General features: G+C 41.2%; 2 protein-coding genes across 6 annotated transcripts in view; one reads left to right on the forward strand and one right to left on the reverse strand.

Moving 5' to 3' along the window:
* The first annotated feature begins 5,578 nt into the window (after window positions 1–5,578).
* On the forward strand, window positions 5,579–17,775 carry Rnf139 (ring finger protein 139). Its single transcript, XM_034516452.2, has 2 exons — window positions 5,579–6,425; window positions 15,782–17,775. The coding sequence occupies exons 1-2, from the start codon at window positions 6,245–6,247 to the stop codon at window positions 17,602–17,604; spliced, it is 2,004 nt and encodes a 667-aa protein (XP_034372343.1). The 5' UTR covers window positions 5,579–6,244; the 3' UTR covers window positions 17,605–17,775.
* Window positions 17,400–23,551, reverse strand: part of Tatdn1 (TatD DNase domain containing 1) — a 28,641-nt gene continuing 22,489 nt past the window's right edge. For all 5 annotated transcript variants that reach the window (XM_034516453.2, XM_034516456.2, XM_076911394.1 and 2 more), the window contains 3 exons: window positions 22,965–23,035; window positions 22,012–22,138; window positions 17,400–18,565 (listed from right to left, as the gene is read on the reverse strand). In XM_034516453.2, the coding sequence (XP_034372344.2) occupies window positions 18,469–18,565; window positions 22,012–22,138; window positions 22,965–23,035 (295 nt within the window). In that variant the 3' untranslated portion in view covers window positions 17,400–18,468. The remainder of the gene's footprint in view (window positions 18,566–22,011; window positions 22,139–22,964; window positions 23,036–23,551) is intronic.

The following is a 23,551-nucleotide window of genomic DNA, read 5'->3' on the forward strand; positions in this document are numbered from 1 at the left end:
CCTAACTGACAATAAAAGCTGGCCTTAGAGTCCACCAGAGGTCTCTATTTCCAAGTGGGGAGATCCCTACATGCAGGAAATTCAGCTAAATAAATGCTCTTTGCTTTACATACTATTAAAGTCTAGGGTGTCAGTCTTCAGTGATTCTTAAACACTAACACTACCATGCCTGAGGGTACTACAGGTCACAAACTATCTTCAACATCTTTCTTAGACTGATCTTATAATTGTCAATACTGAGACAATTCAGTTTTCCACAAATGCCATTTTAAAGCATAAAATGGCAGAAGTATGTTTGGAAGCATTTGAGGAATTGTTGAAATTCTGTCCAAATATCAAACCAAAATTTACATAGTTATGAAACACAAGCCAGCAACTCAACAAATTTTAAAACCAATTTGTGCAACACAGTATAATCCAAAGGTAGGTGTTGATTTGGTAATACACACTGAGGAACGGCAGATGGAAAAATATTCTTTGGGTGGATTTTTCAGTTGTTGTTTTGGTTTGATTTTGGTTTTGGTGCTTTGTTTTTTTGTTTTTTTGGTAAACAAACTATTGTATCCAAGATAAAAACCTTTGTGTGTCCAATAAAAAATGTTATTCATATTCTCAAATCTGATTTAAATGTGAGCCCAAGTGTTTCAGGCAGTGTTTGATGGCATTGCATGGCATGTGCCATGCAAAACGTGTGTGTGTGTGTGCGCGCGTGTGCGTGTGCACGCACATGCACAATCTCCTAGTTCAGTTATGCAATTCTACATGGGGTGGTGACCCACAGTTCAACAGGATGCACTCTGAGGTGTTTCATCATTAGACAGCATGCTGTAATTCATTAGGTAACACCTGCTGTCCTGCTATTCACAAGGTTTTTAAAAAATCCTTTCCCCATTGTATTGTAATGCTGCTTTCATCAGGAGGTGGGTAACTATATGACAGGCTTTCCCTACATTTGCTTGTTTGTTTATATTTCAAGACAGGGTTTGTCTGTGTAGTCTTGGCTGTTCTAAAACTAGGACTGTAGAGCAGGCTGGTCTGGAACTCAGAGATCTACCTGCCTCTGCCTCTCAAGTGCTGGGATCAAAGGCGTGTATCACCAATGCCTGGCTTCCCTACATTTTCTATTCAGTTCCATAGGTTTAGTCACTCTTAGCCATACACCATACCGTGTGTCTTCATTATTATAGCTTTGGACTAGGCCTTAACAGCTTATAGAAAACAGTGTGTGTGTGTGTGTGGGGGGGAGGTGCACACTTTTCATTTCAGAACTCAAGAGGTAGAGACAGCAGGATCTATATGAGTTCAAGGCCAGCCTGGTCTACAGAGTAATTTCCAGGACAGCCAGGGCTACACAAAGAAACCCAGTCTCAAAAATCCAGAACAAAACAAACAAAAATGTTCTCTCAACTTTATTCTTTAAGGTGGTCTTAGCTATTGTTGACATTTTCCATTTTCTTATGAATTTTAAAGTCAGTTTGCCCCCTTTAAAAAAAAAACCCTATTCGGATTTATTTTTCCAAATTGAGGATATTTTGAATCTGAAAGATTGGAATCTTTACAACACTCAAGTGTTTACCTCAAAACTTTTATTCTGCTCAAGGCAGCTGTGGAATGAAAGGTGAGCATCAGAAGTTCACCCTCCAGGATCCAAGACATGGTGAAGGGTCGTATACATCTATCTGCTAGTGGAAACCAGAAATACCTCATATCATATAGCAATGGACAGCGTACTGTAAGAGAGTAGCACCTAGCTGCAGGCTGCACAACCATGAAATTCCCTAACCTTTCTGAGCCTTATGGGACGCATGATCATATATTCGTCTACTGTGCTCTTTCCTCCTTGACATGACCTTAAAGTATTGACTGCATTCTCCTTCTCAGAAGTACCTCAGCCCTCACATAATGGTTGACCACAATCCTAGATTAACATATTCTAATCATTTCTATTCTAAAATACATTGAGCTCCACTTGATGGTTACCATCTGTAACAAATTGAGTATCTTTACCATACTCCTAAGCTATAAATGGAATATTGGAAAAAGTGTTGAAATAGCATAGTAGCGCCAATGGATGTTTTTCTTAAAATTTCATGACATACCATACTAAGTACTCAAAACATTTTTCTTGTTTTATTTTCAATATTTTTGTGGTGGTGGTGATCACTCCCTAGCACATGCTAGGGAAGTACACACACACACACACACACACACACTCCCCTGTAGCCGCCCGCGGCCACAAGTCAACTGGATTCACCTGAAAGGGGGGCTGGGAATGAAGGGGGAAGGAGGGCGAGAAGAGATGAGGCCAAGACAGAGTTCTCTGATCAAGGCCCAAAGCTTTAATGTTCAGCTCTCAATTTAAAGGGGAAGACCCAACCCACAACCCCTCCTGGTTTCAGATGGGTGGGATAATCCATAGTCCGTTCCAGGTCACGGCCGGAGATGTCTCAGGGCAAGCCCAGGGGCAGTTCTGCTGTGTTCCAGGCAGCCAAGGTGGGTAACTCCATCTAGGTCACTTGACCTTGCTGTGGCAACCAAGGTCTCTCCGTCCTGCTCATGGGGGGAGAGTACACTCCCCAGTCTATAAATTATTTTAGTTTGTTAACATAGGGACTCACTATGTAGCCCCAACTGGCCTCAAACTCACAGAGATTGGCTTGTCTCCTAAGGGTGGCATGTGCCACCACACTCAGCTTGTTTAATTGTTTTTTTGTAAAAGTAAAACAAAGTTAGGTGGTGGTGCACGCCTTTAATCCCATCACTCCAGAGGCAGAGGCAGAGGCAGAGGCAGAGGCAGAGGCAGAGGCAGAGGCAGAGGCAGAGGCAGAGGCAGAGGCAGGAGAATCTTTGAGTTTGAGGCCAGCCTGGTCTACAGAGTGAGTTCCAGGACAGCCAGGGCTACACAGAGAAACCCTGTCTGGGAAGGCAGGGGGTGGGAGGTACTCCCCCAGATACCATCAAGTTACTTTTAGGAGATTAATCTTATGCTCTGAAGAGAGAAAACTATCCACTGCAAACTTGATTCCATCACTATTGTTGCCTGGTTCTGTGTTCTTCAGCACATCAGCAAAGGATGGATCTGGATGGTGTGTAACAATTTCATTTCTCATCCTTATCTTCTTCTGTCTCCAGGTGAGCATGCTGAGAATTAGAAAGGTAAACTACCCAGACACAGAAGAGGTGGAGCACACACAAAGTGCTCAGCAAATGCGTACCAGAGGAATAACCACATGTCAGGAAATGGAGACTCAACATTTACTCCAAACGCCACTGTGACCCCTGTCGTTTCCGTTGTTAACTACAAAAAGACTGTTTGGACTTGCAAAACCAGAAAATGTCAATACTTACATTTCGATAGGCATCTGAATTTTACTTTAAACAAAAGAGAGAAACCAAAAAAAAAAAAAAAAAAAAAAAAAACAACCAATTAGAGACTATCATTTTAAAGCAATTTCCAAGGGCGTAGAAGTTATAGTGCATACTGTAACTATCAGTTCCCATTCTTCTTCTGAAATTGGCATCATCCATTGGAAGGAAATACAAAGACCTTCTTGGAAGGGGCAGGGGAGGGAGGAGGCTCAAGTTCTTGTTCCTGATTTCTCCCTCCACCTAAGGAAGCCAGGGTGCACTAGTAAACTTCCTTTCTGCAGCCCTGAGTCTTTATTTTTTTTTCTTTACTTGACAAGGCTTGACTGATGGGTAGCCAGAGAAAAGCTAATGTAGGTTTATTCTTTTTTTTTTTTTCTTTTTTTAAAAAAAAGATTTATTTATTTATTTAATGTATATGAACATGTTGTTGCTGTCTTCAGACATACCAGAAGAGGGCGTCAGATCCCATTACAGATGGTTGTGAGTCTCTCCAGCCCTCTAATGCATGTTTTATACATACTACTTTTTACTAAAGTACCTTTAGTTCCAGAACTTAGGAGGCAAATACAGGTGGATGATATAGAAAGAGTCTGAGGCCAGCCTGATCTACAAAGCCAGCTCCAAGCTAGCTTGAGCTACACAATAAGATTCTGATTTTTTTTTTTTTTAAAAAGCAAGCTACTAAGAGGCATTTGAATAATTAATGGCAAACAAAAGGCTTTTGAATCACTAATGACAGTGTTCTCTTTGAACACAGGTATTCTGTGCATATTGTTTACCTGTCTGTGAATAGAGGCACCACTGGTCATAACCGACGAGAGAGATGTGTATTAGTTTGTACTTCCAGATCATATTTTATTCTCTATTTTTGTATGATAATAATGCAATTCTCCCTCTTTTTGCTATCACATTTTAACTTTAGTGTTTCTGGACTCTCTTCTCAGTAATAGCTTCTCTCTTTGGACTTAAATTACAGTCAGGGCATGATAAGAGAGTCGCTGAGCAGCTAATTTAATCCCTGGGGTTCCCTGTGTAAGATTGTGTCATTCTCTCACTAAGGTTGCTTTCCTTTGGGAATGTTGTCATAATCACAAGGTTAGTCCCCAGCTATGCAGTTTAGGAAAGTTACCCAGAGCCGAGCGGTGGTGGCGGCGCACGCCTTTAATCCCAGCACTTGGGAGACAGAGGCAGGCGGATTTCTGAGTTCGAGGCCAGCCTGGTCTACAGAGTGAGTTCCAGGACAGCCAGGGCTACACAGAGAAACCCTGTCTCGAAAAACCAAAAAAAAAAAAAAAAAAAAAAAAAAAAAGGAAAGTTACCCAGAGTTACTGAAGAGTAGATCTGAAAAGGCAACCCTCTGATGGCATTAAAATAAACAGAGAAAGGACGAGGAAGGTCTTGAGTTAGGATGGTGACAGCCGCTGTAGGAAGGATATGACTCGGTTACACAATTGGCTGTGGGTGAAAAGAAGCAAAGCAAATCAAAGTTTTGAGCTTTAAGGTAGCATCTGGTTCAAAATCTGGTTTTGATTCTTGCTGGTCTGGGACATACACAACCCCCACCTCTTGGTACCTTGTGATCTTGCAATCCATTTTATCTGAACCTCAGTTTCAACCTCGATAAAACAGGTAGACCAATACCTGTCTGATAATTTTATTTACAGACCCTGTGCGGGAGTGGGGTGGGATGGCGAGGGAGGTCCTACTTCTGGAGCCCTGCAGTACACTGGCATATGCGCTTTGAGCTAGGGAGCCCTTGTCAGCCAGGCTTCCTGGTTTGCTATGTTGTGTTCCTTAAACCAAAACATCTAAGTCTACAGTTCAGCTTCTGACCTTACACTCTCCATTTGTTGGAGAAGGAACAGAGAAACAACAGCCAGGCCATACCAATTCCACTGATAGGCAAGAAAGTGCGTCGTGGTGGTGGTGGTGGTGGGAATGGTCTCATCTACTTTGATTAAGGATTACCCGGGACAAGGATAAATCAAAGAACTCGGAGACGTCTGGGTTCTTGCTCTTAAGTCAGGCTAGTCCTAAGCCATTAATGTGTTCATGACCGTCCACAGGGACAGGAGGGGAGATGTGTAAATAGAAGCGAGTGTGCTTTTTTTGGCCACGCCTAGCAACTCAAGGCCAGTGCCAAGTCGGGCTGCGATCGTCCTGTGCAGGTCATTTCCCCTGCCATTCCTCAGACCTGGTCTCTGGGTGGGGAGAGGCAGGTAGGCAGGGCGGCGTCCTCCGGTCTTTCATCTCTCAAGCAGTATGAGGCAAGTTCACGGGACACTCACTGGGCTCTACTAGACTTCTAACACTGTCGGTGCGCAGGAGCCCAGCATCCCACGCTCGCAGCACGCCAACGCTGAGGGGCGCTAGGGCTCCGGGACGCGGTGGCCCGGCGACGCGAGCGCCACCCCGCGGCGAGGCGCGCCGAAGCGGGCGGAGACCATGGCAACGCACGCGGCTCGCCGTGCGGCGCGCGCTGACGCTACGCGGCGCGCCGGATTGTGACGCAGCCGCGGCGCGGGCTCCGCGTTCTCGAGTGACCGCGGGCGCAACCTCGGGGCCTCGCAACGGCAGCAACGGCCGAGGCAGGCGGGGTCAAGATGGTGGCTCCGCTGGCGGGGGAGGCGCTGGAGGGAGGAGGAGCCAGACCCTAGCCGGCCGGAAACACCGACGCCCCGAGGCCTCCCGGGAGCCGCTGCCGCCGCCCCCTGCTCCACCGAGGGACGCGAGCGGGCGGCGGGGCGGGCCGGGACACAGGACAGGAGGCGGGCGGGGGCGGAGCCACTCTCCTCCGCGCCCGCCCCGGCCGCGGCCCCGGGCCTCCCCCGCGCCGCCCTGCCCGGCCCGCCCAGCCCCGGTGTGGCAGCGGCTCATGGCGGCGGTGGGGCCCCCGCAGCAGCAGGTGCGGATGGCCCAGCAGCAGGTCTGGGCGGCGCTCGAAGTGGCGCTCCGGGTTCCCTGCCTCTACATCATCGACGCCATCTTCAACTCCTACTACGATTCCAGCCAAAGCCGGTTCTGCATCGGGCTTCAGATCTTTCTCCGGCTCCTCGGTAAGGACAGCGGGCTAGCCTGCGGGCCAAGGCGTGTCCCGCCTCTCGGCGGACGGGAACGGCCGGGCACTGGTGGCACGCGGCTTGGGGAACCACGGTCTGATTCCCCAAAAGGGCCTTTTGGCGGGGTGCGGGGACCCGTGGTCCTCGTGCCAGCATTGACAGCGGAGTGGTGCCGGCGGGTCTGTGTCCTGTTCAGTTGGCACCTGGATGGGGCTGTGTGAGCATGCGACTGCCTCCCTGTTTCTCTTGGGGAATGACTGCTGGCTTACCGCGCACGTCCTATGCGACAGCCCTGGAAAAACAACTGTCCGGGTCTCGCCGTGCGTGACCTTGGACTTGAGCCAAAGCTTGAGCCCCCCCATCTTCCCTTTTTCATAATGCAGAGTATGTTGTCACTTCTGTGGCTTGGAGTCCACCGGCTCGTCAGGTGTTTGAGGTAAATGGACACACAAGCCATGAGACAAGAGTTTTGAATGTCAGTCCTTGAAACCATTTCCAAAAGTCACCGCCAGGAAGGTTATACTTAAACCGAACCCTAACTCTTTCTATGAGTAAATAATGTGTTGAATGTGACTATGAAAACTTGCCTTGAGGGTGATGAGACATCTGCAAGAGACCTAGAAGATCACTCTTCATTTCATATGGATTGAGAACTAAAAGTATTTCATATTTCACTTTCTATTTCTCTCTGTACGTACAGAGTGAGAAGCATCTAAAGAGTAAAGAGGCCTTTTTCTGATCTTTACAGCTTGGCAGATTTTGTTGATGAGATCATTACGATGAGTTTTTAGGTGGGTTCTTGCTATTGAAATGGTGGGGGTTGTGGGTGGTTAACTGGTAGTGAGGTCCTGACCAAAACCTTCAGAAGTACAAGCGTCTGCTGCCTTATTCCCACAGAAAGGGAGTGTCAATAAAGATGCACTTTTGTTCTTAGCAGTAACCTTCGTCTGCTATAAAGCATTTTCACAGGTTTTCCCTAATATGTCAGGCACTCCTCAAAGGTGGATAGTGTTATTCTTACTTTACAGGTGAAGGAATGAGGTTGTAGGAGTTGTTTGTTTTTTGGTGCACAGCTGGTGTTTGCCAGAGCGTTAAAGATCCCTCTGATTCCAAGGATGCTTTACTTTCTTTTTCCCTCAGTGTTGAAATGCGGAACAGAGCGCTGTATTAACCAGCAGTGCTCACCTTAAAGTTAACAAGAAAAAAAAAGTGGGAGCGATAGTCAGCAGGCATGGGGCTTACAAGTAATCTGCTGGGGACACAAGTTAGCCATTCTGTTTTTCTTTATTAAAGCCACTTCCACCATTCTCTGTGGCGTGTGAGTGGAGTCGGCATAGTCATCTCAGAGATAGTGGATATAGCCGCTGCCTCGAATGTCTTCCTGACATAATAACTGCAGATTCTGGCAACTCTGTGGGGGCCGGGGGTTTAATGCGTTTCCTGTTGGAGTACTCAACACTAGGTAGATCCAAAGGAAGGAGTTTTCTTTAGTTAAGTCATTTATGTAAAAACATTTAAGAAAGTAGTTATTTCCCCTGCCCACTCTTTGTACTTTATTTCCACAGAAGTTTTGTATTTGAGAATTTCAGTAAGAGCCGCTGGTGGTCCATTTAATGCGTCTGTGGTTTTGTTTTCTCTACCTTTATAAAGATGGACAATGATGGTATCATCAACATAAAAATACAGCTCATCTCAGATGGGATAAGAGCTTATTCTGAAACCAAATCTGAGTGACTGTGGCCCAGGAACACTGAAGTTACCCCAAATCCCATGTTCCAACATGGTAACAGTTTGATAAAGTTTTTATAACACTTTAAAAAACATTAGTGGAATGTTAAGTAGGTGGATGAAAGCAAAGCCAAGGTTCCTGCTGTAGACCCAGCATGCTGTCTGATGGTATTCTACACCTCTGGCCGTTGGGAACTAAGGCTATAAGTTAGTATATTCCAAAAGGTTTCTAGGTTAGTCACTGGATGTTAGGTCTCGCTATGACTTGGGCTAAAGATAGTCCAAGATAAATTGTAATTAGGCTCTGGGTCTGCAGCATTCCAGCCTCCACAGTCAGTGACGTTCTAATCACTCGGCCTTGCAGGTTTCCTTTTGAAGGTACAACTTCTTTTTAGGAAGTTCATAGCATCTTTATCATGGAGTTTAGGACGATAAATGAGTTAGGATAAAAACCCTTGAAAGCATTTGACTTTTCATGTCTTAGCTGTTCATATGGTCACTTTTCAAAAAATATTTTAATGCTTCAGTTAAGACTATACTTTGTTATAGATATTTCATCCTTTTGAAATCACCAAAAAATTAATTGAAAAAAATTATCTCAGAATATTGAGTCAGGTTTTATAAGAAAAATTGACCTCTAAATTCATCATCTAAAGATTCCCGAAATTGTAACAGAATAGTTGTGCTAATTTTGTTTGTTTGTAAGAATAAAAACTGAAGAAAGTTTTGTGACTTAAAAAAAAATTACCTTAAATGAAAGTAGTAACATGTATGTGTATGAAAGATGTGAGTGGAGACTACTTGGGGACTTCGCATTATTGAAGCCATATACCTCAGGACTTGCCCAGCAGCCTTTGAAACATTGCTAAGTGGATGTGTTAATGGCTGCAGCATTCTCCCTCTGATTACAGAATGGTTCAACAACTGCACTTTGATCTGGTGTCAGACCAGTTTGAGATTTTAAAAGGTCAGAAAGTAAAGCCTTTCCCTTTAGAGATATAAAGAAACCCATAGCAATATGTACAATGTTTGGGAACATAAAACTATTTCTTAGGTAGTGTTAAGATAGTAAGAGAAGCTCATCCCACAGTAGCATGATGCCGAGTTAGCAAATCTAAAGACAAAAGAGAAGATGCATGCATAGAAACGTGTTTTAATAGCATTACTCATATGGTGGCAATTGATTGAAGTGGCAAAGGATTCTCTAACCGTAAAGGAAAACTGAGAAATTACAAAGGACAATAAAATGAGTATTTAAAAATTAAAAAAAAAAAAACCCTTTTTTATTGAAAATCTTTTAAAAATGACACATTGAGGGGAAAATGTTTATATCATGTATGCTAAATCCTTTAGTAGTGGTTTTTTTTCAAAGATTTTATTTACTTATTTTATATACATGATGAGTACACTGTAGCTGTCTTCAGACACACCAGAAGAGACCATCAGATCCCATGACAGATGGTTGTGAGCCACCATGTGGTTGCTGGGAATTGAACTCAGGACCTCTGGAAGAGCAGTCAGTACTCTTAACCACTAAGCCATCTCTCCAGTCCAATTCTAAGTTCTTTAAACTTAAATTTAGGCTTATGCTCCCATTGTATAAACTTCAGGTGGCCTGTAAGGAAAAGTAGTTCCTAGCCTCATTGTTAATGAAAGAAATAGTTAATCTGTTAGATAGGTAAAAAATGCAAAGTGTGATTTAAAAGTATTTGGCAAAGGTGTTTACCTATTTAAAATAGCTGAGTTTATATAATTTGGCAAGCCATTGCCTCTGTATAAACCATTGCCTTTATCAACAGATACTGATTAATTAATTGAGGCAGGGCCTCATGTAGCCTATGCTGACCCCAAATTGAAGATGACCTTGAACTTTTGATTCTCTTGACTCTACTACCTCAGTACTGATGAAATTACAAGGTTGTACCACTGTAGCTGGTTTTATAAGATGTCAGGGACTGAACCCAGCTGTCAAACATGCTAGGTAGGAAAGTATTCTTGCCACCTGAGCTATCTCTCTAGCCATCAAGTGACATTTACATTATACCTTTTGGTTCACAATTCTAGTTGTGAGGACTTAGAGATTATAGTTATACCACATTATGAGCAAGGATAGTCATTATAGCACTTTTGAAAATAACAAAACAGCAAATTTAAGACTTACTCTAAACGTGTGTTAGTTGGGAATCTCTTCATTGTAAAAGAATTGAGAATTTTCTTTGATACTGAATGAGCTCATCCATTCAGTGGAAAACCCTGAGAAACCCTGCGGTGTGAGCACACTGGAATGAAGCAGAGGTAACTGTGTGTGGCAGGGGAAGAGACTGAGGTTCCTCAGCAGCAGCCCTGTTGACACTGTGGACAGCATAAACGTAGGAATGGGGCACAATTTACAAAGTACCATTTCTAGCCTTTTTCTCGTCTATCGACCTTCTGCCAGTAACACCTGTCAGTGTAACATGCACTTCAGTTGTCACAGCTGTTCCGACCCTAGATATTGTCAAGTGTTCCCAAGGAGTGAGGACATCTAATCCTGGTGGAGAACCGTGGGGATGGACAAATAGACTAGGAATAGAAAAACACAGCTCAGAAATAGACAAGTATAGTAGAAACTTGGTAGGTTCCAGAGGTAGACTTGAATTGAGGTTCATAGAAGTAAATATGAAGTATTTAGTGATATTTACTTAATATGGAAAAATTACTGGCTCCCTTCCTCTTTGAATGATCATCAATAATCAATTTATAGAAAGATTATAAATTGAATCTTTAGGATTAAAAACCTTATAATAAATCAGCATCTAAGAAACCAAAAGACTGGATGTAAACCTAGGTATTACTTATGACCAACAAATAATTTGTTACTAATTGTACACAAATAAGAAAAGCTTCCCAACATCATATTGTATTAGTTATTGTGTTGGGGACAGAATACCTAAGATTAACTTGTAGTAGGGAAGGTTTATTTTGACTCCTAGGTTCAGAGGGTTCAGTCTATGACACTAGGTTAATTGGTTTTTGGGCCTGTGGTGAAGCAGAGCATTATGACCAAAGGTCATGGCAGAGAAAGTTGCTTGTCTCATGGCAGACAGGAAGCACAAAGAGGCAGGAAGGAGCAAGACAAGCTATCCCTTTACAGGCATCCCTTTCAAACGCTCACTGTTCCACTCCCACCTCCACGCCTGCAAGTGACCTGCTGCCTTCAGCTAGGTCCCGTCCCCTCCATTTAGCAGAGAATTCATTCGTGGGTTAACACATTGTTGGAATTAGAACTGTAATGATCCAGTTGTTTCTCACTACCTGCCAGGGACTAGGTCTTCAACATAGCCTTTTGTAAGGACACGTGTCCAAACTGGAAGAAATGGACAGAAGGTAAAGTGGCCTTCACAGAACCCTGAGTGGTCAGCAGAAATGGAAGGAGTCTTTAATCAGTAGTCAGGAAAAAATTCAAGTGTAAGTTAGGATTTGAAGAGTAGTTATTCTGATTACATTGTTACATTGTTCATAGAAATCCTTATAAGTATTAATATATGTAAAAAAGTAATATAGGGAGAATCATGTTGGACCTCTACCTTATACTTATGAATCAGTTCTAAATAAGCCAATGCTGAATATAGAACTCATGCAGAAATGTCCTCAGAAATATATAAAAGTTATAAAATATTATAGAGATCTAATATTAAAAACTTAAAACCTCAGTATGTCTATATGTGTCTGTATGAGTGCATATTTAATCAATGATCAGATATATGAGAAATTAGAGCTGTTCTTCCTCTTTGGTGCCAGTAAGACAGTGGAATGATAAAGAAAAATGGTGGGGTGTGTGTCTCTCCACACTCCCCCCCCCCCCCCCCCACACACACACATTCAGTCCAGAATGGTTCACCTCTGGGCAAGTTTTCTGACCCATTCCTTTGTGTCCTTTCATTGCTAGAATGCAGACAGAATCTGGGAAATGTCTGTCCATTTATTCCAAGGACATAGACGGAAGGAAGAGGTAGGTGTATAGGGCATAGTGCAGTGAAGGGGAGGACGGAGGAGTGTCTGTGCCCTGTCAGATTTCCAGCCTCTGCTTTCTGGAGCCATCAGAATTTAGTCTTGCTGGGGTTTTGTTGCTTCGTTGTGTGGGCACTGCTGGTTAAATGGTCACCTCTGGCTTAGCTATTCAGTTTTTCTCTCTCTCCTTAGAAGTAGGGAGGGACCAAAAGGGTAGGAATGGGACCAGGACTTTCCGGGCTTTATCATCTCTTGGCTGTTGTTGTTTCTATAACAGTCTCCATCCTAAGGATATTAACTGTCATTCACTGCATTCCTAAACAAGAGAGTCTTGTCACTATGGATTCCACAGCTTTTAGATGTTGAAAGTTTGGAATCTGGACGAGGACTAGACATATAGATGGTGAAGACAGAGAACAACAGAATTCAAATAATTACACCTTACCTCTTTAGACCTGGGTTTAGTAGTGCATGCCTTTAGTCCCAGCTCTCTGAAAGAGAGATAGGCAGATTTCTGTGGGTTCAAGGACACCTCTGAGAAGAGAGACCTGTCTCCAAAAACCCAAACCACCATCACTTTGGGGCTTGACTTTTAAAATCCATGTTCATATATGGTAATGAAATCATAGTTATTAAAATTTAATTTCATGAATAAAACACTCTAGGATATCATTCTTGCTGTTGTTTTGTTTTACCTAAAGTGAAAGTTTGGTAGAATTTTGTTGTTTTGAGGTAGGGTCTCACACAGCTCAGCATGGTACTTATTATGCCTTAGTCCTTGGGGGTTGGATTATAGGTAAGTGCCACAGTGCCAAGCTTAGAAAGTGTTTCTCTGTGGTATAATGTATTTGTCAAGTATGCTAACAGATTAACATCATTTCACAGTACTTTTTTTTTCCTGAATTTCATTACTTAGGACTCTATTTGAAGTAAGGGAGTAATGTCTTTTATTACTGTGTATCTTTGCCAGTTTTTGAATGCTTTAAAGTTACTTAGGGATCTGAAGAGGTGTAAATGTTATTTTATTTCCTTCTAAATTTTAGTCAGTTTGCAGAAGAGTTAGGAATGAATAGACTTTAAAGAGTTTGCACTTTGTTGGGGCACACCTTTCACCTTAGCCTTCTGGGGACAGGGAGGAGGGCACATGTGGAAGGCTAGTTTGGATTACATACAGCAAGTCCCTGTCTCCTAAGAGTTGATGCCATGGTGTGTAAAGTGCATGGATGTACTCTTTCCTTTCCTGTTACTACTTCTTGGATTTGGAAGTCTAACTGAAAAAGTCCTGAACTCTCTGGTGCATTCAGTTCATATATGAATTCAAAGTTCCTGAACAGATTTTGATACTTGGTTCTTTTTCTGCCTTGAGAACTTACAGCATTCCAAATTATACTGGAGTCTAGGACTGAAATTCCCAGGTTGTGGTTAATTCAATTCTCGTTCTGTGTCCAAAGGTGGTGTTTTAATAGAAAACAGGCCCCTTATAAGCCCTAATAAAAACTACCCCTGGGTTTTCTTGAACCCTTAAGATGGACTCTAAGGAAGAAAACCTCATGTCTCAGCCATGGACTGCAAAGAAACCCGAACAGTGCTGCCCAAAGATCACCAGGAAGGACATTTACTTTGGAGACTTCTTAGTTGGGGAGTTGGTTTTTGTTTTTTTTTTTTTTTTTTGTAAAGTGAGAGTTGGTTCTCCCCATATTCCATAAGAACATGGTTATAAAAGATCTGTCTATAGCTTTTGTGTAGGAATTACAGGTGTATGCTACTTTGGGAGTGTTTACTGATTTTACACTGAGAATGTAGTTTTCCTCAGGGAATAGTAGTGTGAAGCTAGGGGTGATGGCCTATGCCTACAGTCCAGCATTTAAGAGGCTGAGGCAGGTACAGATTTGGGGCCAGTTTGAGTATATAAGATAGTGAGGTCCTGATTTGGAGGGAGGGAAGGATGGATCAGATTGTTTGTTGGGCCATATTCAGACTCAGGTTACAGTGGCAGTACCTGCCCTCTCCTCCCATTTTTCAGCTGGTTCATTTGGTACATACATACAGCAGATGGCACTTGTTTTTGTACAGCATTCCTAATAGCCAACCCATGCCTCTGCTTGTGTGTATAACTAAGATTCGGAGAAAAGGTTATTAGGATTTTTTAAAAATCCCTTTTATAAGGTCAACTAAGGTCATGATGGTGAGGACTGATACTCTGAATAGCAAGTTGCCACTCAGCATTTTGGTACTTGCTTTACTTTCTCTCTTTTAAGTGCCATAAAATAGAACTCAACTTAGAAGATGAGTTAGGCTTGGAGTATCTCCATGTAGAAAGAGCTAGATAGCATCTGGGTATCTTGCAGGCTGAAGTAGTACTGTTTTCCTTTTCCAGAAATAATGCTCCGAGCAGTCTCATTTTCTGGTGGAGCTTACTTAGATTTCCAGATGTGGGTTTTTTTTTTTTTTTTTTTTGTTTTTGTTGTTCCTTTGTTTTTGTTTTTCACAAAGGACCTGGTGTTTAGACCCTTAAAGGAACTAGCCATCACTCCTTTTTAAAATATGCGCAGGCTGTGAGATACAGCATTCTTTTTTGTGTCACACTGAAGGGAAAGCTACTCAAGTGTTTTTGGCTTCTTAGCTGTCTCTCCCTTCCCTAGGTTCCTTTCTTAGATTGTATTTTGTGATCATTTTTAAGAGCATAATAATATAGGACTGAGACACTGCCCAATAACCTTTCTTTGTATAAAGCATGTGCAATCCATTGATTTATAATGCAGTGATAGAACTATGTAATGGGGTGATAACTAGATAATTACAAACTTCAGAATCAGGTAGAATGTATATAAATAGGTATGTCAAAAGTTCCGTAGGTATGCTGAATGAACAGCTGGATGGCACTTGATAGCGATCATCAGACCATTTACAGTACTTACCCATGGAATAATCCGAATAATGCTTATAGCCAGCCTTCTTTAAAACATGGCTTGGTTTTCTGAGTGTTACTTTTGTTATCTCAAGATGTGATTCAATTTGTAGGAAAAGGGAACTTGATTTGAAGGAATGTGTTGGGGGCCTGAGTTGGGACCCTTAGAGAATGTGAATATCTAAGAAAGAATCTGCTGAGCTCAGCTGGAGGAAGAGGAGGTAATAGGGTGAAATATAAAACTTCCCCTTGTCTAAAGAACACTTGCTGAAAGGATTCTGAAACCAACCAGGAACAGGCCTTTCAGTCTAGTAATTTTCATTCTGAATGGCCTTATATTTTGGTGGTATTACATTAAGCTTTTTAATGATTATGAAATTATATAGGAAGTATTCTTTTGAGTTTAAAAACTTATCAAATGGTGCATGTATATCATTATAGTTTTGTCCTGAAGATAATTTAGTAATCTCATGTATGGATATATATATACCATGACAAGCAGAATTACTTTAGAAACCAGAAAATAAGGGGCCAAAGTTTTAAAAATGTGTTTAGTTGGTCTGGTTTAGAACTCTGACTTCTCAAATCTTTACTGCCCCATAAAACTAAGTTGTCTTGAGGTTTACAACTACAAAAATAGCATAATAAAGGAAGAAAGTTGTAATTGCTAGTATAAAAACATGCTTACAAAATTTCATTTGCATACCCTTTTCTCTCTTTTCCTTAGGTATAGTTGTATCCAGTATTGTTCTGATCTTGTCACAGCGATCACTTTTCAAGTTTTACATGTACAGCTCAGCCTTTCTGTTAGCTGCAACTTCAGTGTTGGTGAATTACTATGCTGCTTTGCACATTGACTTCTATGGTGCCTACAACACGTCAGCGTTTGGAATCGAGTTGCTTCCTCGGAAAGGGCCCTCGCTGTGGATGGCACTCATCGTTCTGCAGCTAACCTTTGGAATTGGATATGTCACACTGCTCCAGATTCAGTCCATCTACTCGCAGTTAATTATTTTGAATATCTTGGTTCCTGTAATCGGCTTAATCACAGAGCTACCATTACACATCAGAGAGACATTAGTTTTCACATCTTCCTTGATTCTCATATTTAACACAGCGCTTGTCTTGGCAGTGAAACTTAAGTGGTTTTATTATTCTACTCGGTATGTTTACTTGTTAGTGAGGCATATGTACCGAATTTATGGATTACAGTTGCTGATGGAGGACACATGGAAGAGGATTCGTTTCCCAGACATACTTCGGGTCTTCTGGCTAACAAGAATTACAGCTCAGGCTACAGTGTTAATGTACATTTTAAGGATGGCAAATGAAACTGAGTCCTTCTTTATTTCTTGGGATGATTTCTGGGATGTCATTTGCAATCTCATAATTAGTGGCTGTGACTCTACACTAACTGTACTGGGCATGAGCGCTGTGATTTCTTCAATAGCCCATTATTTGGGCCTTGGAATATTGGCCTTTATTGGATCGACTGAAGAAGATGACAGGCGGCTTGGCTTTGTAGCACCTGTTTTATTTTTCATTTTGGCTCTTCAGACTGGTTTAAGTGGGCTGAGACCTGAAGAGAGACTTATTCGCTTAAGTAGAAACATGTGCCTTTTATTAACTGCAGTCCTGCATTTCATCCATGGAATGACAGACCCCGTATTAATGTCTCTCAGTGCCTCCCATGTGTCATCTTTCCATAGACATTTCCCTGTGCTGTTTGTCTCTGCTTGCCTGTTCATTCTTCCTGTCTTACTCAGTTATGTTCTTTGGCATCACTATGCACTAAATACATGGCTGTTTGCAGTTACAGCCTTCTGTGTGGAACTCTGCTTGAAAGTAATAGTTTCCCTCACTGTCTACACGCTATTCATGATTGATGGCTACTATAATGTCCTCTGGGAAAAGCTTGATGATTATGTCTACTTTGTTCGCTCGACAGGCAATATTATTGAATTTATATTTGGAGTAGTAATGTTTGGGAATGGGGCCTATACCATGATGTTTGAGTCAGGAAGTAAAATTCGGGCTTGTATGATGTGCCTACATGCATATTTTAACATCTACTTACAAGTAAAAAATGGCTGGAAGACATTCATGAATCGTAGAACTGCTGTTAAGAAAATTAATTCACTTCCTGAAATAAAAGGGAGCCACTTGCAAGAAATAGATGATGTATGTGCAATCTGCTATCATGAGTTTACAACATCTGCTCGTATTACGCCATGTAACCATTATTTCCATGCACTCTGTCTTCGGAAATGGCTGTACATTCAAGATACTTGTCCAATGTGCCATCAGAAAGTGTACATCGAAGATGATATCAAGGATAACTCAAATGTATCTAACAACAATGGATTTATTGCACCCAATGAAAATCCAAACCCAGAGGAAGCTTTAAGAGAAGATGCTGCTGGATCTGACCGAGAATTGAACGAGGATGACAGTACAGACTGTGATGATGACACTCAAAGAGAAAGAAACGGGGGGATTCAGCACACAGGCGCAGCAGCAGCAGCAGAATTTAATGATGACACTGATTAAAGTAGCATTTACTAATCATTGAGGTATTTGTTTAAAATTCAGTTCATCCAAAATGGAGTAATATGCTTCACGTCAGTGTGTAACCAAGCACAAAAACAGTATCGATGTTGAAACTGTGAATGATTTTTCATTTACTGTGATGTGCTACTGTAAATATACCTCTTTAATTACTTCTGGTCTCTTTGGTGACCTATTTAAATTTGTGTACATTATTGTACATAGAATAAAATGTTTTCACGTTTTTATGACAAAATTTGAACAAATAACTTCTTAATAGAGATAATGACCATACGGTGCGTCAGTTGTGCCAAAGAGTCCTCCATGGAATTGGAGTATAGCTAATGCTGGCCTCGAGCTTTTCCTTCAAATCAATGGGGAAATGAAGAAGCAGAATAAAGGAAGTTAGTATAAGAGACAAGGAGATAAAATAATGTTGAGTAGAAAGGCTATAAAATGTTTTTTAAAACTAAGGCAAGATAGCCTGCTAGAAGCAACTGAGAAACTTGAAATCAGAGCTGCAGCACAGAGCTAGGTTCAAAAGTCACAAATCAGGGACAGAATTGAGAAATAGGCTTGTTATTAACTAAACTTTGATATAAACAAGGACGTGCTGTCTAAGTCTTAGGTAGAAACATCACTGTGTTTGCAGTGAGAGCATAAAACTGTCCTTTCAGACTTCTGATGACATTACACAATAAAAAGGTTGTCATTGTTAACTAAGGCATTGAGCAGCTGATCTGACTTGATGGGTAGAAGTGAGGTGGAATGTATAGTGCTACCTCTTTAAAGAACTACTGGAAAGACTTCTTTAATAAAGCTCACAGTCTTATTATGAAATTCCACATCATAAAAAGAAAATACAAATCAGGAAAAAAATATTTTAATGGTGTTGTTATATAGCGTGTTGGCTAATTCCAGAGGATCTTCTTCTCTTACTGCTGACATTATCTCCAGTATTTGACTAAAACAGAAAACAAGGGATCAACTTACTCAGCGTATATTGTTAGAGGTGTATAATCACCTTTTCCTATGTAAGAGAAGAGCTTATACTAGTACCGCTTGTAAGGAGGTTTAAGAGTTACTAAAGCTGTCAGTAATATCCGTAGGAAAGCATAACCAATTACTGTCAATTAGAAGATTCTGGAGTTAACTTGAATATAAAATTATAGGGTCATGTCAGTACACCTCTAATGGAATTGTCCCAGAGGGTAGGTGTCCTTTTAAAACTCTAGGTCATAGCACATTTACAGTTACTGGATCGTGAGCATCTTAAGTGAAATGTCTCCTGCACATAAAACAGGTTCAAGTACGCACCTTTCTACTTTGGATTTAGTTTTATTTATATTTACTTGTTTTACTATTACTAGTATAACTATATAAATAAAATAAATATATATTTATATTATGTGTAATATTAATAAAATGATTTTGGGGGAGAATAGGGCCAAAAACTTGAAAGGCACTGCTTACTGACTTAGTGTCTAACAGGCAGCAGGGACGTTTGTGTGCATGCTAAATACATGACAGTATAGAAGGAGTGGCTCCAGGCTTGTACTCAGAGCAGAGAGAAGAGCCCAGAGGCCCCTCTTTCTCTGCTCAAAATGATCAGCAGCAGTGGGTTCCTAGCAATATTACCTGTTTTTATACATGGATTAGAAAGTTGTAGTTCAAATTCAACCTTTAAATATTCTTTGTCATAAGCTTTTTGTTCCCTTTATGAGGATCCTAACTGAATACCCAAAATAAATAGAAATGAGGATTTAAGATTAGTTGAACCTTAGAAGTTGTTCTCAGTGTGATACAGACATTCAAATGCAGTTTGAGCAGTGAACTCAGACTGCATTTGTAAGTAAAGCTGCTGCTGACAGAAGGGTAGCCAAGGGCATGGCTCCTCTGCTGAGACTTGGGCAGCAGAGTCATTTACTATTCATATTTGTTAACGTCAGCGGTGCTTGGTAAAGCACTCTGTTTAGTAAGCCAGTAATCCAGCAACCTGGGCAGCCCTTTTTTATTCAGTGGATTTTTCTGTACTTTCAGAAATAAAGCTGCAATTATTTTTAAGTATAGCACTCTGGGATGTTGTGACACTTAAGCTTGTTTTGTTTATTTTTTCTATTTGTGTGTGAGTGTACACATGCACACACAGTGCAGGCACCAGAAGAATCAGATTCCCCTGGAGCTGGAGTTATTAAGTGGTTGTGAGCTGCCCGATATATGTGGTGCTGGGAACACAACTTGGGTTCTCTCCAAGCGCCCTTAGTCTCTAAGCCATCTCTCAGCTCCTACTGTGACATCCTTATACTAGGCACAGTATTAAATAAAGTCTTAAAGTGTGTACCCTTCGCCTCTTGAAAAAAAAAAAAAACGGCCATAGACATGGTGACTATTCAAGACTAGCCCTGTCACTCGGAGAAGCAGAAGCAGGGGTTAGGGTTCAGCTACTGCTATATAGCAACTTGTAAGCTGCTTGCGCTGTAGGAGACCCCGGCTCAAACAGAAATCACTGTTCTCTTGCTTTTAGTCTCTTTGGGTCATGGTGAAATCTATACTAGTAAGGCTGGCAGACAAAAGCCCCAAGGATCTGGTCTCACTTGCTGTCCCAGATTTTCTTCCGCTCACCTCATCTCCTTTCTGCTACACTAAGTACATTGTTTCCCTGATAGTGCTGAGCTCTCCTACGAGCTGCCTTTGCTCAAGGTGTTTGTCTTCATCTGACCTGACTCCCAGTCACGCTTAGTGAGCAGTTAAGATTCTACACTGGCAAAGCCTGCTCCTAGTGCCCTCTGGGCAGACACTTGTTAACTCCAAGGTCCCAGTCATAGAGCGACACTTCTGAAGCAGTTTATTGTCGTAGACTGTATCTGCCTGGCTGCTCCAGGGAGCAGAGGCTCCTTATCCAAAACTCCTGCCACAGTTCATCCCATATCCCAAGCAGCATAACAACTGCTTCTCTTAGCTAGCCTCAATAACTTCCTTTTCCTGACACAGCAGGAGCCCCAAAATGTGTTTCAAGACACTTATAGTCTAAAGGAAGACCTGCAAGTAAATAGTTAAGATGGAAAACTTAGTGGAGTAGAAGTTGGCAAAAATTTTAAGTAACAGAGCAGATCTGAAACGTTGACACCCTTTAGCTAGCATATGCTGATTTTCCCAAGTTCTGCCATTTAGCTAACTGCAGGACAGGTTGATACACATGCTTTCAGTTTTTAAGACTACATTAAAAACTACTTGAAATCTTGTCTTGCAGATTTACAGGTAAAGCCAAAAGCTATGAGTTTACAAGGCATTAAAGCATACAGAAAACATACTTTGGCACTACATCCTCAGTGTGTTTGCCAAGTGGCTGTGGCAAAAATAACAGCTTCTTGTCTTTACTGTATCAGGATCTCTAGTGTCCCCTTAAACTGTCAAAGACTTATGAGAAAAAAAATGTCTTCTAGATGAATCTGCAAATTCCTCCATTCAAAAAAAAAATGAAAAATATTTTAGCAAGTAGTACAAAGAGTCCTTGCCTCAGGCTTTAAAGTGTCAGTTCAAAACTCTTTGCCAAACCAGCATGTTAAATAAGACCCAAATACGTATATAAAAGGACACTCAACTGACTTCTCTGCTGCTGAATCTGAGATCTGCCTTATACTCTACTTATTACAAAATACTTTTTTAAAAGGCATATTTCAAGATATTACACTCTTAGTAGAAACAATCTGTGATATTAAACTTTATAAATGTTAGAGGCAGGTCTATAGTGGCAAACCACACTAATCCAATATTATCTAGACTTATTTTAGATAGGTGCCCATAAAATGACCTGACCAACTTTTCCTGTTTGCCCAGAGATTCTTCACAACTGTCTACATATATCCTATTCTGGATTACTGCATTTGGGGGCAGGGGTGCTGAAGAAAGGATATGCTGCCACTTGTCATTTATTGTGAGGTTTAGAGAACTATGTTACCTCCCTGGTTGCTGCTGTTGTCCATATTAATCTGCAGATAACCATCAGGTCACGGTTAAAGGTCAGCCAACTAGTTATAAACATTAACAGGAAAGGTGCAGTAGAACACTAATGTGGTAAACTTTGAGGGCTTTTCCTTTTCCTACAAAATGACAAAGGACCAGACCCACAGATGTCTCACTGAGACAGTAAAATAATTTGGATTAAGAGGATGGGAACCTAGGATGACACATTAGTTCAGGTACATATATTTCCAAACCACCATTCAAATGCTCTTTGACTTTGGGTCAAGTGCCAATGGATGGCTTATCACTAACCACAGTGCTAACTCCTGTGAACTAACCTGAACCTGAGCAGATGTCAGAGAGCTTCCACTCTGCCCTCCATTCACTGAGAGGCAGTCGGCAGTTACTTCTGACAACCGTGAGGTCCACTCAAGCAAAACCACTTACATTATATGGCAGGGCTCGTTTCTGTCTTTTAAACAGTGTCCATTTTCCCATTTCTTTTTGGTAGGAAATGAAGTTTTTATGTATTTTGATCCAGCATGTGTACTTTTAACTCCACACCAAGGTGCATCTAGAGTTAAGGGAAAGGGAGAAAAAGTGTTAAGGAATTTACTTTTCTAAATCTTTTTCATGAACATCACACTGGTACATAACGTAAAATTACAAAACTTAATGCAACAGAAAACAGTTCTAAGGAAAGCATAAAGTCCCAACCTATACTTTAAAGACTAATTTTTATCTAAATTGGCTAGTGTATGACATGCTTTAGGAAAAAAAAGACCTAAATGTACAAGAAGTATCACTGGCATGCTCCAATATTAAGACTGTTCTGTATTGCCTCTACTGCACGTGAAAGCGTGGCCATGAACATAAGCTTGTTTCCAGTGTTGGGAATACCAGGCAGATACTCTGCCACTGAGCTCCTTCCCTGTCATTTCTCTGTGAACAGCTTGCACATATAGAGGCATTGCAATTCCAGTGACTGCCTAAGGAAACAGCTAATTTCCCTAGAGTGGCTCACTATAGAGACTTAAAGCTGCAATCCTTTGAGTTACAGGGGATGGGTCAAAGTACTAGCTTTTAAACTTACTTTCAGAGATAACAATCTAAGTCCTTACACTAAAGCATTTGATTTCAGTTGCTGCTGTTAGTTTGTAGAGGGCTATAGAATTAAACCACTCTAAAAGTATCTCAAGGCCCTTGTTAAACTGCTTAGGGACTCATTACATAGTCATAAATACAGACTCTAGTTAGCAGAGTCTGTCATCTTCTGTAAGTTTTTGAGGTTTGGCCAAACTGAAAATAAAAATAATCTGTGTAATTACTTTTCCATCAATAATAACCTCTTAAAAATCTGATTCAATATGGAACTTGAATTTCTGGAATTTTTTACTTACCTGTCTCAATCATTAGTCTTTCACTAGGTATTGACTTCAGAACTTCCAAGTTAGCTTCAGTTTTCAGAGAGCTTGAAAACAGTATTTTAAAGGATATTTAGTGAATATATTCTTACCCTTTACAGAACCCATATTATGGACAACTTCAAATCAACCTCTACTTTTGTCTCTTAAATGTCCCTAATTTTTACTAACGTGTGTAGGCACATATAAGTATACATATTGTATGCACATTGCATGCACACTGTGTGTCATGTGAATGACAGAGACTAGTAGATCCAGATCCTTTGAAAGGGCAGCAGGTACACTTAACCACTGAGCCACCTGTCCAGCTCCCAGATACTTCTTTAATGTAAAGGGGTTGATGTAACAACGGAGTTAGAATGTGGCATATTGAATACTCATGCTTTTAGGGATATCGTTTTTCATACTCAGTTGACATTTAAATAAACTTTATTAGCATAACTAAAGTTTTAAGTTACAAAAAGTTATTTGTGTAACTTAGAATGATCAGGAGGCTGTTAACTTTAACCTTTTAAATTTATTTTCAGCCACTGTAACAGACAACTCCTGCTTCTATGGCCTCA

Source organism: Arvicanthis niloticus, chromosome 13 (genome assembly GCF_011762505.2).
Source record: "Arvicanthis niloticus isolate mArvNil1 chromosome 13, mArvNil1.pat.X, whole genome shotgun sequence".
NCBI lineage: Eukaryota > Metazoa > Chordata > Mammalia > Rodentia > Muridae > Arvicanthis > Arvicanthis niloticus.

What these genes read in the sequence shown, in the direction of transcription:
- Rnf139 (XM_034516452.2), top strand. Translation starts at nt 6,245, where the DNA reads ATGGCGGCGGTGGGGCCCCCGCAGCAGCAGGTGCGGATGGCCCAGCAG. An exon ending in GATCTTTCTCCGGCTCCTCG is followed by an intron (nt 6,426 to 15,781) that starts GTAAGGACAGCG and finishes TCTTTTCCTTAG; the next exon opens with GTATAGTTGTATCCAGTATT.